The 12742-nt window shown below is 43.2% G+C and overlaps 1 protein-coding gene across 2 annotated transcripts; it reads left to right on the forward strand.

The window, feature by feature from the left end:
• The first annotated feature begins 128 nt into the window (after positions 1–128).
• Positions 129–11022, forward strand: zgc:110329 (uncharacterized protein LOC550500 homolog). Of its 2 annotated transcripts, none has more exons than XM_031570432.2 (8): positions 129–233; positions 3980–4165; positions 4785–4859; positions 4982–5077; positions 5759–5875; positions 7218–7268; positions 7799–7915; positions 9660–11022. In XM_031570432.2, the coding sequence occupies exons 1-8, from the start codon at positions 144–146 to the stop codon at positions 9990–9992; spliced, it is 1065 nt and encodes a 354-aa protein (XP_031426292.1). In that variant the 5' UTR covers positions 129–143; the 3' UTR covers positions 9993–11022. The 2 variants fall into 2 exon arrangements, with proteins under 2 accessions (XP_031426292.1, XP_012671315.1); XM_012815861.3 differs by lacking the exon at positions 129–233 and adding an exon at positions 254–772.
• The last annotated feature ends 1720 nt before the right edge of the window (positions 11023–12742 follow it).

A 12742-nucleotide genomic window follows, 5' to 3' on the forward strand; every position in this document is an offset into this window, starting at 1 on the left:
AATTAGATTATTTTCCCAAATCGTTCAGCCCTACCGGACACAATTAAAACAAAACCCTCTTTTTCCTCTGTCCAATCCGAACAAAGAGTAAATAAGACTAACGAGATGATGCAATAAAATGTAAGTGTTTTTTGGGTCCACACATGTGTTATCCTGCTGTATCTACATCCTCGAAACAAAGCAGCGGAGGATGCAAAGCACAAGCCAATGAAATAGCCAGAGGGCAGAAGCTGGTAAAGAAGACAGGCGACCTATTTTCTTCAAGGCGTTAGAAAGCATGTGCAGACGTCTTCTTTGTTTCTTCGGCGAATTAGTGCGGCGATATCATAGTATCCTTAACTTTGATTGTTTAAAGTAACACACTTGATAACGTCAACAGTTCTGTTTTCTTTCCGTGTTCAGTTTGCCATTGATGAGGCTGGCCCTTTAAGTGTGTCTTGTAAAGGCATGGACAGCGGCACGGAAGTTGTTTTTGTTTACGAGGGTAGAACATTTTGAATATTTCATACATGGGATGTGCTGTGTTTTAATCGACAGTATCGGTTTCGAATTCAAATGGTCTAGAAAATGAAAGAAAAATAACGCAGCCGTCTTTTAATTTAGAAAACGTGTTGTCTTCTTGCTATTAACTAGCATGAATGAACCCATTTGTGGAATGACGGTAGGGTAGCAACTGTTCACCATGCCTGATTATTACTCGAAATGGAAAGACAACATCCGCTTCTATTATTTTATCAAGTTCACTCTAAACGTGTACTCTATGCTTTTTTCGGTAAGTATCGCACTGCGGTTTCTGTTATAACTAATGAGCTAATATTAGCTAAGATAGCTAGCTGTGGTAGTTCTTGGTAGCGTGCAGCGTGCGTTACCATCAGAGACTTTAGTGCCATAGTCCCTCACTTCTATAGCCCTAGCATCAACATGCTAGACAATATAAAGATAGTCTAGGTTAGTTGGATTCACTTTGCTTACACTGCATTAACAGCCCTAGGTTCAAGGTGAAGAATTGTACACAAAAGTAGTCCATTAATCTGTCGTGCGTCCCAGGGTTTGTTGACAGCATAAGCTGTCATGTCCTTAAACTAAATTAGCGTTTGGGGCAGTCAACTTACGGGTATTGTCAGTTCATGTGTTATTGCAATCACAGTAGTTCATAACATTTGTTTTAAGCATGAACATAATTTGGCCAGTTTCAGAGCGAACTCTCGGTCCAAACAGAGGCTCTTTGTTTTGTTAACATGTCAACATGAATTAGACAGGGCGTGGGGCAAAGGAGCACACTGGAAGATTTAAAGAGACAGGAGCAGAAATGATCGGTGTTAACGTGTCAGGTCTGATTCAGTAGAACTTTCATAGTATAGCTTAGAAGTTCAGATCAAATTTGAACAGTCATAAATATTTTATATGAATTCAAGATAATAAAAAAACCTCTTGGACACATGTAGTACATCGTTAATAATTTTAGCGTCATCTCATTTTACATAATTACACTTACTGTTAAAATGTAAACAATCCTTAAGTAAATATATATTAATTTGCTATATACAATATATTTGGTTTCCGAAAGTAGGCCTCTTTATGTGCATCAGCCTTGTACAGAAATTGCACAGCTGATATCATCTACGCACAAACTGGGGCAGAAAGTAACATTTCAGAAAGAAGTCTTATGATATAGTGTACACACAAATTGAAATTTACAGAACTTCTACAACCTCCAGAAATGTGTTCCTACCGAGTCCTATCCTACAGATGGAGGAACTTTATGGGCTGACTGAGAAAAGCTTTCAAAGTTTAGGCTAGGGTTTGCTTGATGTTTATATGGAGTTTCAATAACCTTACATGCCATATTGAACTACATCTCACACCAAGCCCTTGGCAATCCTGTAGGCAACCCTGTCAGTCAGCCAGGCCATAGTCTTGCAGTGAGTCTTGGGTTGGACTCAATGAATAGCAACTGATGGTTTCAGGCACCCCCACAGGGAAATTAAAGACTGAATCTGTGTGTTTGTTTTGCATATACAAACGAAAACAAACGGAAATGCAGACATCTTTTGGTTGCTGCTATTTAACACAAATATGAAGAAATAAACAAATAATTGTTTTTTTTTGCCCTCGTCCATAACGAACCACATGTACCCTGTTTCAAGGTACATTTTGTCAGTGGTTTGATGCGGTAGCTCTTCAAATCCTTTTGTTTGCTTGGCATTTTAAGACCCATATTTCACTTACTTACATGTAGTGAGCACACCATCCATAGGGATTCATTTGGGTGTTAAGTATTATGCATTGTTTAGCATTAGGCGTCTATTGAAATAGATTGCATTAAACATCCTGTATTTGTACCTGATTGGCCTGCCAGCAATCTGGTGGACCAAGCTCTTCTCACTTGAAAGTTTTCCACACTATAATTCCAGAAAAGATTTAACTGAGATATACCCACCTCCATGTCATTTGGGACCAGTGACCAATTGTTTCATGCTCAGAGCTACAAAATGTTACCCGAGAAGTGGTCAGATGTGAGATCCTAATCTCTCTAATTGACTGCTAATTTTTAAAAGACATTAGGTCAGCACCAAGTGTAATAAAAGTTGCTATCTCTATAGTGTGGTTTAGCCTTCATTTGTTAGAGCTTTTTCCTACAGATTAGCCAGGAATATTCTTTGTGGAGCCCTTTAATAAAAATAAGTCCTTCTTTGTGCTCTGTTCATCTCCTTCTTACTTTTATTACTACTCTCCGCCATATATTAGTCTCTCGGAGGCTCAGTTTGATTTGCGCCCTTGTTTTCTTTTTAATTTCACTCTCGCCCCTTGCTCGTGATTTAGTGTCCTATCTTAGTGCGCAACAATAGCTCTCCCAGCACTGAAGCAGCACAGTGGCAAACCTGTGTCACTTTTATTACTTCCCGCCTGCTCGTTTCATCCAGAGAGATCCGAGCATTGAACAGGGGCCAATGTGGCTCTCTGTGAAATTAATAAGGGTATTATGTGAAAGGTGTGTGCTGGAGGTTGGGTGAGGTTAGCGATGTTGGCTGCTGTTTACTACAGCTGAGTGAGATGGGGGAGAGAGAGAGTATGTTTAGGAAATGGTCTTTCTCGTAAATTGAAAATCAAAATGCAGGTGGCGAGAGCTCCTGCCCCTCTCTGGCTTTTTACAGTTGGCCGCCAGCTGTTTGAAGCATGACAAATGGATCCCCAGTGCCTCGAAGTTTACGGCGGGAGGGCCATAGCTCCTTTCACAAAAGCGATGCAAGTGGAAAGTCATTTTTCTCATTTAGCACGACATGCCGTCATTTGTTTGTCCCCACATCTTTGCTAGAGGTTGTACTGCAGGTGGAACATGGAGATGTCGAGTGGAGCGCAGTCGGTAAAGCTTCAGGGCAATTAATAACCATTGGTACAACAGGATGCCATGAAAGGCTGGACTGGTGGTCAAAAAAGCCTGCAAGCTTGCCTGTTTCAATCTCATGCATGAGCATTATTTATGTGACTGTGACAGAGTGTTGTAGAGAGAGAGGCAAAGAGTCTTTGCATTTGCATTCTGAGCTGCACAGATCCATCAGACTCAAGCAGTAATAGTAAATCAATTTGGATTGGTCAGGACGAGCCCATCACGACATGACGACAAGCCTAATTAGATTAGGTAGCGCTCACAGCCCTCATGTCAAACTCGCTCTCACACAAAGCCTTTAGGCCTTTTTTAGGTCGGTTACAACTTTAAGTCATGATCACACACCAGGATAACGGTCGGTGTAGACACGCACATGTTGCACTGCATGTGCACAGAGCATCAGTAAGAGTGTAGTTTAAACCTACACATGCCAGTGTGTTCAGCCCAGATGTGTTTAAATAATGCATGAACACATGGCCACATGCCATTCAGCCGACTGCAGCTTGTGAAGGAACATGCTCATCCATGGCGCCCTACCTAACCAACCTTCCCCTCTCCTGTCGTCCCCCCCCCCCCCCCCCCCCCCCCCAGCTCCTTGGCCTGTGCGTGCTGTGCGTGGGGCTGTATGCTGAGGTGGAGCGCCAGAGGAACCGCACCCTGGAGGGCGTGTTCCTGGCCCCGGCCGTGGTGCTCATCCTGCTGGGCCTGGTGATGTTCACCGTGTCGCTGGTGGGCATGGTGGGCTCGCTCAGGGACAACAAGACTCTGTTGCACATGGTGAGTAATGGCTGTTACTATCCACGGGATGGCTCTCTGTGCAGCAGGCAAAGCATCATAAACATGCTGCACAGCCAGCAGGGGGTGGTGGTGGGGGGGCTGTTGATAGACGTGGTCAGATGTGGTCAGTTAGACTGAGACGTTGGCTATGTGAAGTTGTGGACTCTATGGTAAAATCTCTCACTATAGCACTGCAAAAATTTTAATCTTAGTAAGATGAAATATCTTAAATCAAGGCAATATATGCTTGTTTTTTGTCAAGATGTTTCTTCTTACTAGGCATTTTTTATGTTAAAACATTTCACTTGCTTCAAGCGTTTCAGTTTTTAATTATCTTAATAAGGTATTATAACTTGAAACTAGTTTGATCACCACTGACAAGTACAAAACTGCTTTGTCAAAGTCAGAATCAAGACACATGTACTTGTTTTTAGTCTGGCCACACTAGTTTTAAGATATATTTGGGTTATATATATATATATATATTTTTTTTAATCTTGTTAAGTCAAATTTTCCTGTTCTGTTGGCATATCATTTTGCTTATTTTAAGTAATATATCCCCCATTTTATTTTATTTTTTTCATGTTTTTTCTCTCTCTCTCCCTCCCCTCCCCTGCAGTTCCTCTGTGTGCTCTGTGCTCTTCTGGCCCTGCAGGCCCTGGGTCTCATGATAGCTCTCATTTTCGAAAATAAGGTGACTGAATTCACACATCACCCCATTCCCAGACATTTTAAGAGGATTGTTAAAGCCTTTGTAATGAGCCCATATATTTCAAGATAAATCTCATCCCTCTTTCATTGCACTCTCCTGCACAGACGTCTGCCTTGTTCCACAAGACCATTCGAGAGGGCATAAAGCACTACTACGACGATCTGGACTTCAAGAACATCTTGGACTATGTGCAACAGAAGGTAGGGGGTTGATAAGTGGATGCATTCATTAAGTAGGAAAGGGTGACAGAACTTAAGACAGGGCCATTTACCCTGGACCATGAACCACTACAGTGTTCCCATCATTACGTGTAAACAAGAGACTCTGCCAAGGCCATAACCATCACTCACAGTGAAAGACAGAGAAATGGGCCTTTTTCTATGGCATTCAGCCGTGCGTAGATTAGGTTTGCCATTGCAGAGTGTAAATGGGAGCTTTTAATTAAGTGTTCAATTTGAGCGTGGTTCCATCGTCCCACTCAAAGGTAATCTTCTCCTCAAATATCTGCTCCCTGGCAGAAATAGCAGCGAGATTAAAGTCAATATGCTGTCTCAGGTTGGAAAAAGAGGCGAGATCACCTCGTTCACCATCATTCACCTGGATTTGAAGATGTGGATATGGATATAAAGAGTGGCAGATAATTTAACCCACCCAGAAATATGCAAATTTATTTTGAATGGCACTTGGGTCGAAACGCGAGGCACTGTGTTCACTTGAGAAGGCTATGGAAAGAGATGACCTAGTTGAAGTCTCTCCCTGTCACTCTTTCTTTCTCTCTCTCTCTCTCTCTCTCTCGCTCTCTCTCTATGTAAATATATGCGCTCCTATATATCTTATCTCCTTCCCACACTGACTGATTCTCATTCTCTTCCATTCCCTAGTTCTCCTGCTGCGGTGGCGATGAGTATAAGGACTGGGCGGTCAACCAGTATCACTTCTGCAATGGAACGGGCCCCCTGGCATGTGGGGTTCCATACACGTGCTGTGTCCGGCACAAGGTTAGCAGTCCTGCCTCGGTCGCCTACCCTCAAGACCTCCATCAGCATGGGGCAGACGCAAGAGCAAATGCAGCATTGATGGCTCTTCCCATTGCCATGTGCAGCCATTGAAATGCATGTCTGGGGCGCGCCGCAGCTCCACAGTAAGAATGGAGTGCTCCATGAACCCAGCAAATGGATTGAATTAACCAGAGAGAGACCCTATGCGGGGCTCTGAGTGGCTCCCACCATAGGATCATATGGGGCTAATGATTTTAGCTCTTGGTAATGGATCAGTAATGCATTGGGAGGCCAGTTCCATGCTCAGAGAGATTGAGTAAACTGTAGGTTATTGTTTTATGGAGCTCATATCAGAAGACACATGGGTGAAGATTATGGCAATAGTGTACTATTGTATGAATTATACATGCAGTCCATTTGCGTTTAGATGTCACTGACTCATTGTGGAGGTTTTTGAGGTTTTGTCCCTTGCCAATAGATGACTGGCATCCTGATAAATTACATTAGCACCCTGATTGTTTGGCTGCTTCAAATGAGTCCCAGGCTGGAATTAAATCAGGCCATTTTGTTGTCAAATTGTATTAAATCTCAATGGCATTTAATTAAAGAGCCAAATTGAAGTTTCTATTTAAGTTTCAGCCAACGCTGAAATCAAACGGTTACATTTTTCTTGTCTTCTAGATTTTCTTTTTTTTTCAAATACCCTGTTATTTAAGTAGTTTTCTATGTGGTTAAGTGCAGCGAAACAGAATTGCCCCACTAAATGAATGCAGTGATTGGATGAGGGCATGCCTGAGAGGCATGGTTTAGCCTGGGGTCCTTGGTGCCGGGTGCTTTACCCAGTGATATGTGCCACAGATAAAGGCAGAATCACTCGAACAGGCGCTCCCAGATCTAATCGCTTCCAATACTTGGCTGCTGAAGTTTGACATCAGTGTGCCACGGTGCAGCCAGTGGAATGAATTACCTGCCTTGATAGCCTTCATCGGCGGTAGCGATCTGAGCCGAAGGCCCTCCTGCTTCTTGCCAATGCTCGGCCCGTGGGAGACGCAGAAAGCCAGACTGAGTGATTGCTCGTTGATCAAAGGACTTACAAATCCAATCGGTGTGTCATCACACCTAGGTGTGTTAATTTTGCAGTGTTTATTAGAGACCACAGGGGTACGTCCCACTCATGGAATGAATGAAGTTACTGTAGCACTTCCTGACAAACACTGCCTCCCGATGGGAGCCTTTCAGGGTGCTGGTTTTTGGTCATGTTTGGCCCCGCATGTAATGGCTGGGCCCTCCTTTTATGTACACATGCTCTGATTGATGTCCTCCCTCTCTTTGTGCAAATCAGGTGGGAGAGGTTGTCAACACGCTCTGTGGCTACAAGACTTTGAAAGACCAGGTGAGTGTTTCCGGGTTTTGAAGGGCTACTACTGCACACAGGGCGAGCAAACTGCAAACTCAGTGAACGGTAAAACTACACCATGTGAACTTTTACATTTGTATTTTATGGCTTAATCTCCACATCGTGGTTATCAAATGGAGGATGCTTTGGGGCTGTTTGTTTTGCCACGGAGAGTCTGAAGTGGTTCAAGTGATGGCGATAGGAGTGTCAGTGAGATTATTTATTGCACAGGAGCACAGACAGAACACCATCTGCTGCTGGCACTTCCTGCTGTCGCTGCAGTCCTTTTGGCTCTTGGCTTTTTTTTACTGGTGTACAGGGAAAAAACTGACAAACAACAACAGACACTAATTAATAGTGCCATCAAGTCTGTTATCTTTGTATTCATTTGACCCTGTTATATCTGTTGCTGTGGCAACAGTATTGCCTCATCTGTAACAACTCTTTTATCTCTTTTCCCGCATTACATCTCTCTATCTCGGCCTTGTCATTCCTTTCATTGTTGTTCCCTTGTTTTTTCGTACAAGCGGGAGGTCCTGGACGAGGTGATTCACGTTCGTGGCTGCATCCACGCCGTCAACCTCTGGATGGGAGACAACGTTGGTGCTACTATTGGGCTGTCATGTGCAGTTGGCCTGCCACAGGTAGATTTCACGCTTGTGTACACACACACACACACGTATACTGGCAGTTGGCATATTGAAATGCCATAGCAACAAGGGTGCAAAAGGGATTTTGATAAAAGCCTATTACCCATCTTTCTCCCTCTCTCACACACACACATACGCACAGAGAGGTAGATGCATTCATATTGAAATACGGCAGCAAGCCGCAATTTTGACTGGCGGGCTAGCTGCATGCTGACAGGTCTATGCTGGAGTGATGGCAAAAATGGAAATGTGATTATGAAAGCCCATTACCTACCCTTCTCTACCTCTACTATACATGCACAGACTTCACTCACTCCCTCACTCACTTTTTCTCACTCTATCGCTCTCTCCCTCTCTCTCTCTCTCTCTCACGGGAACTTTTCAAACACCCTAGCTGCATTTCCATTTTGATTGCTTTCCATCCACCTTGTTTGTCTATCACTTCATTAAGACCCCCACGTCAGTAATGAGCAAGGGAAATGGGCGTTGGCGCTGGGGCACGTGAGAGAGAGCCTCCTACTGATGTGGAAGTGTTAGCCACAGATGTGATGCTGACACCTTAACTGTCAACCAGCTCTCTCTCTCTTCTCTCTCTCTCTCTCTCTGTCTCTGTCTCTCTCTGTCTCTGTCCTCTCTCTCCTCTCTCTCTCTCTCTCTCTCTCTCTCTCTCTCTATGTGCGTGTGTGTGAGAGAGAGGGGAGGGGGGTAATTATCTATCACTCCGCGACACAGACAGGAAAAATGAGGAAGAGAGAAAGGCAGAGAGATGGGGGATGGTGTGAGGAGAGAGAGAGAGATAGGAAGTGAATGTAATGAGGAAGGGATGAAGTTGGACTGGAGACGTAACGTTATGGATAAGGCCTCTGAAATCAGACATGAAACGATGAAGACGATGTCGATGACGAAGGTGATGGTAGAGAGAGAGAGAGAGAGACTGAGTCTGAGTCTCTGAGACTGACAGGTGGGGTCTCCTGCAGTGAGGAGAGAGGGCAGCAGTGTCATACACAGGTTTTGCGCAGCTCAAGACCTTCCATTTGATAATAAGACCAATTATGGGAATGGCTGCTCCGGAAACTTGTCATCCCGCAGACCTGAACTCCCATGCTGGGGAAGGGCAGAGCCCTTGGTGACTGTGCCTGACTCAGTAAATCACGGTGGCAGTCCTGGCACAGCAGAGATAGGATTACCATTGGCAGTTCAGAGAACACTTTTAATATATTGTCGGGGTCATGCTATGGAATCATTTGGTTAATGACAGCTTCCGTCCATGAAGTTTTATTACTGCTGTTATACTGGGCAACTTGTCCCTGCCAAGCTATCTTGATTTGACTACACCTGGTTCTAGCCTTAGGATATCTGATTGTACTAACCATGTTTTCATAACCCTATTCCAATTCTCAAAGTCACACATTCATTCCATTGCAAAAAAGTGTCAGTTTGTAGCGTTGTAGTGCCTTAGTATCTCAGTGACTGTTCTAGGTACATGCGGATGGCTTGGGGAATTTAGAATCTACAGTGCAGTTATGGTGTTTTAAGAGTGTTCTATGGAGCAGATTGGCAAATATGCAGATACTATATATGAATGTTTACAAAGGTTTTTACCGCACTTGTTTTGCCGCCAGAAAATAGAGGTAGCTTATAAGAGGTATTGGACTAGTTCAATCTTGTCATGGGCAACTATTCCACAGTCAGTAAAAAAAAAAATCACCTCTTAAGTCTGGTAACTGTTGCCTTTCAGCTGCTGGGCATTCTCCTCAGCCTCGTCTTCTGGAACCTTCTGGTGGAGATGAGCGAGTCTGAGGACATGGTGGACTTCAAGTTCCTGAAGCGGGCCGGGTACAAGTACAGCGAGTTGGACCTGTCCGATGCAGGCTGTTGCATGTGCCTGCCCCGTGACGGTGGCTACCTGCCCGTGCCTGACTCCGAACCGGACACCTGGGCTCCTGATCCCACTCCCCTACGCCTAGACCTAGACCGAGTCCTAGTTCAGGACCCTCTATCGTACTCCATACCTGGACCACATCAGTCAGGACCACTGATCGGTGTGGATGAAGTGGACAATCGTGCATGAAGGGAAATTTAAAAGAAGGGTAATATTGTATATAGTCAGGGTTGTGAATCTGTAATTTTAATTTATTTTGATTATTTTTTGTCCTGACTTTTTAGGAGGTTGTCATGTTGCACTGTGTGGTGATGGAATTAGCAAGCGTTTGTTGCGTGTTGCTAATATCCGTACACTGCTATTTTAGATTGTTCATTTTGTATGTGCACTTGTACTGTATTGTTTTATTTGGGGGATACATTATCAGTATATCAAATTGTCAATCAAAACTGTTTAATGGTTTATTAGTATTTTCCTCAATTTTGTAATGTTTGCGATTTCTTCAATTTTATGGGTATTCCAGATTATTATTTTTTTTTTTTACAGGTTCCTTTACAGAATATTCTTTGCAGTGACATGAATTAGTCTAGTAGCAGTGTCTTTCTTCTTTCTTTTTAAGAGAAATTAGGCTTTTTTTTAATCTCTCTTTGGCCTTTGTACTTGGGGGTTTTCAGTGTAGAACATTAGAAGGAAATCTCTACCAACATTATGGACCATGAGGTGGCATGTGTGCATTGACAATGGCATGGTGTAGTCTGCAGAAAGCTTTCATATAAGGTCTCATACAAGCTGCTGATGTCTTGCAGCCTTAAAATATTGATAAGCATTTCAGATATCGCAATTAGCTATTTTTGAACAAAAGAGTGTCAATGTTTAATTTAAGTTTTGAACGTTTAATTTAGATACCTCAGGGCTGTGTAGTAGCCCAGTCTCTAGGTTATAAATGCAGAGATCCATAGAAGATCATCATAATCTTTCAGGTTTACTACCAATCACGCCTTGTTTGTGAATTGTTTTCTTTCCGGTTTCATGGTAAATTACTATCTTTACTAGTGTTGTATGCTTTGTTTCTGAATATGGTTTGACTGGGACTACTTGCTAATTTTTATCATAATGAGGATTCTATTGCCTCCAGTTTTAAAAGATGCTCCTTTTTCTATTGTAGTTAATGATATCTGTAAACACGTTTGCAATGAATAAAGGATGAACTGCTACAAGAGCAGAGCTGTCCATCGTCTGCACCTTAAGATCCATCTCCACTTCACAGCGTCAGCCTAGCCGTGACATTACTGCCATTCCAAATTATCCCCTTTCAATGTCCTTCACTTGGAAATTACAAATTTAACTAGTGTTGTATGCTTTTTTTTTAATATGGTTTGACTGGGACTACTCGCTCATTTTTATCATAATGAGGATTAATCAATGACATCCTTTTCGCGCGCATTTTGTCACACTTATCGGCATGCTCTGGATTAATTGAAGGATTGTTGACTGTGGCTGGCTCTGGAGACTCCCTGCTTGGAGGATGGCCAGAGATTTTGTCACTCCAGTAAAAGGACTTCACATGAGCAGCCTGTTGCAGTTGCCAAGGCTGCGTTCTGCCAGAGGCAACACTTTGTTTGTTCTCCAATTGTTCTAACGTTAATATAAGGCCTATATTCCTATACAAGTCTACTAAATTACAACCCTCAGATGGGCCATAATCAAGATCCATTCCACCGGTGATTGTTGCGTGACGTGGTATGACGAGACCCCAAATTTATTTTGTGAATAGTGAAAACTGGGAGCAATGGGCGGGCGGAACAGAACATTAATTAATAGATTCAAAGGGAACACGCTGTCCGTGTGTCGGGTGATCATCTTTGTTGCCTTTTCTCTAATCACCTTTCTTGTCCCTGCAAAAGCGATCAAGAGTCAGTGGCTGGAATAATTACAAGGGGAAGAATGAGCCGAGGATGCGGAATAACACTGCGAGTAGCACAAAGAGGCCGCATTCCAAACAGTCTCGATTATGGTAATGATAACATCGGTGCCATCCGGAGTAATCACAAACTGCAGGCTCGCAGCCATTCAAGGACAATTCTCCCGCATCCCCCTCTCTCCCACTCATCTGGTAGCGAAGATGCGTTGGCACGCTGGAGAAAGTCAGGCATTAGAATTCGCATTTGATAGCCGGCAGATGGGTACATGGGTGCAGAAAAGATAGGTTCCATTGCACTAGTATAGATTTGGGGTTCAATAAAAAAGCAAATATCTGTAAAAGGGAGAAAATAGCTCCATTCAGAAGGACTTAGGTTTGTGCTTCTTATTCGACTGCTTTGAAGATAATAAACAGTCATCCCCACACACTTTTCCCGATGAAAGAACATATGAAAAAAAATATCAAAAGGTCATCAACAATCTCAGAGTTTTAAAAAACTTTGCCATATCTTCTCCCTCCCTAAAGCCGATTTTAAAGTGGCATTTAAACATTGTTCAAACCTGTCTCACAACCATCACTGGTTTCGGTCACTCTATGAGAAGAGATCAGCCACAACTCACAAAAATTACGGCTGAAATTACGATGTGTTTTATAGACCTTGGCCGTTTTAAATGTAATTACCTGTCCACCTCTGTTTCTAGCTACCCTTGACCAAATACCCTCATCCTTATCCTTTTAAAACGGTCGTCATTTCACACTGGGAACCCTTTCCCCACGAAAGGCAGAAGCTTCAGTGAGTCTGTGATCTAACGGAAGCGGTGCAGGGACACAGAAGCTGGTTAACTTGACATACTTTAGTTTAAGGCACACTGGTAGACTGTCTGGAAGTAGGAGGCGCTGAAGTGCCTGTCATCAGTTGCCAGACTTCTTGTCTGACGGATTCCAAATTTGACTCCTTTGGGTCCAGCTGCTCTAACCACTCTCCTGTTAAATATTCCTCTGTATGTAAATTGAAGAA

This window comes from Clupea harengus, chromosome 7 (assembly GCF_900700415.2).
Source record: "Clupea harengus chromosome 7, Ch_v2.0.2, whole genome shotgun sequence".
NCBI lineage: Eukaryota > Metazoa > Chordata > Actinopteri > Clupeiformes > Clupeidae > Clupea > Clupea harengus.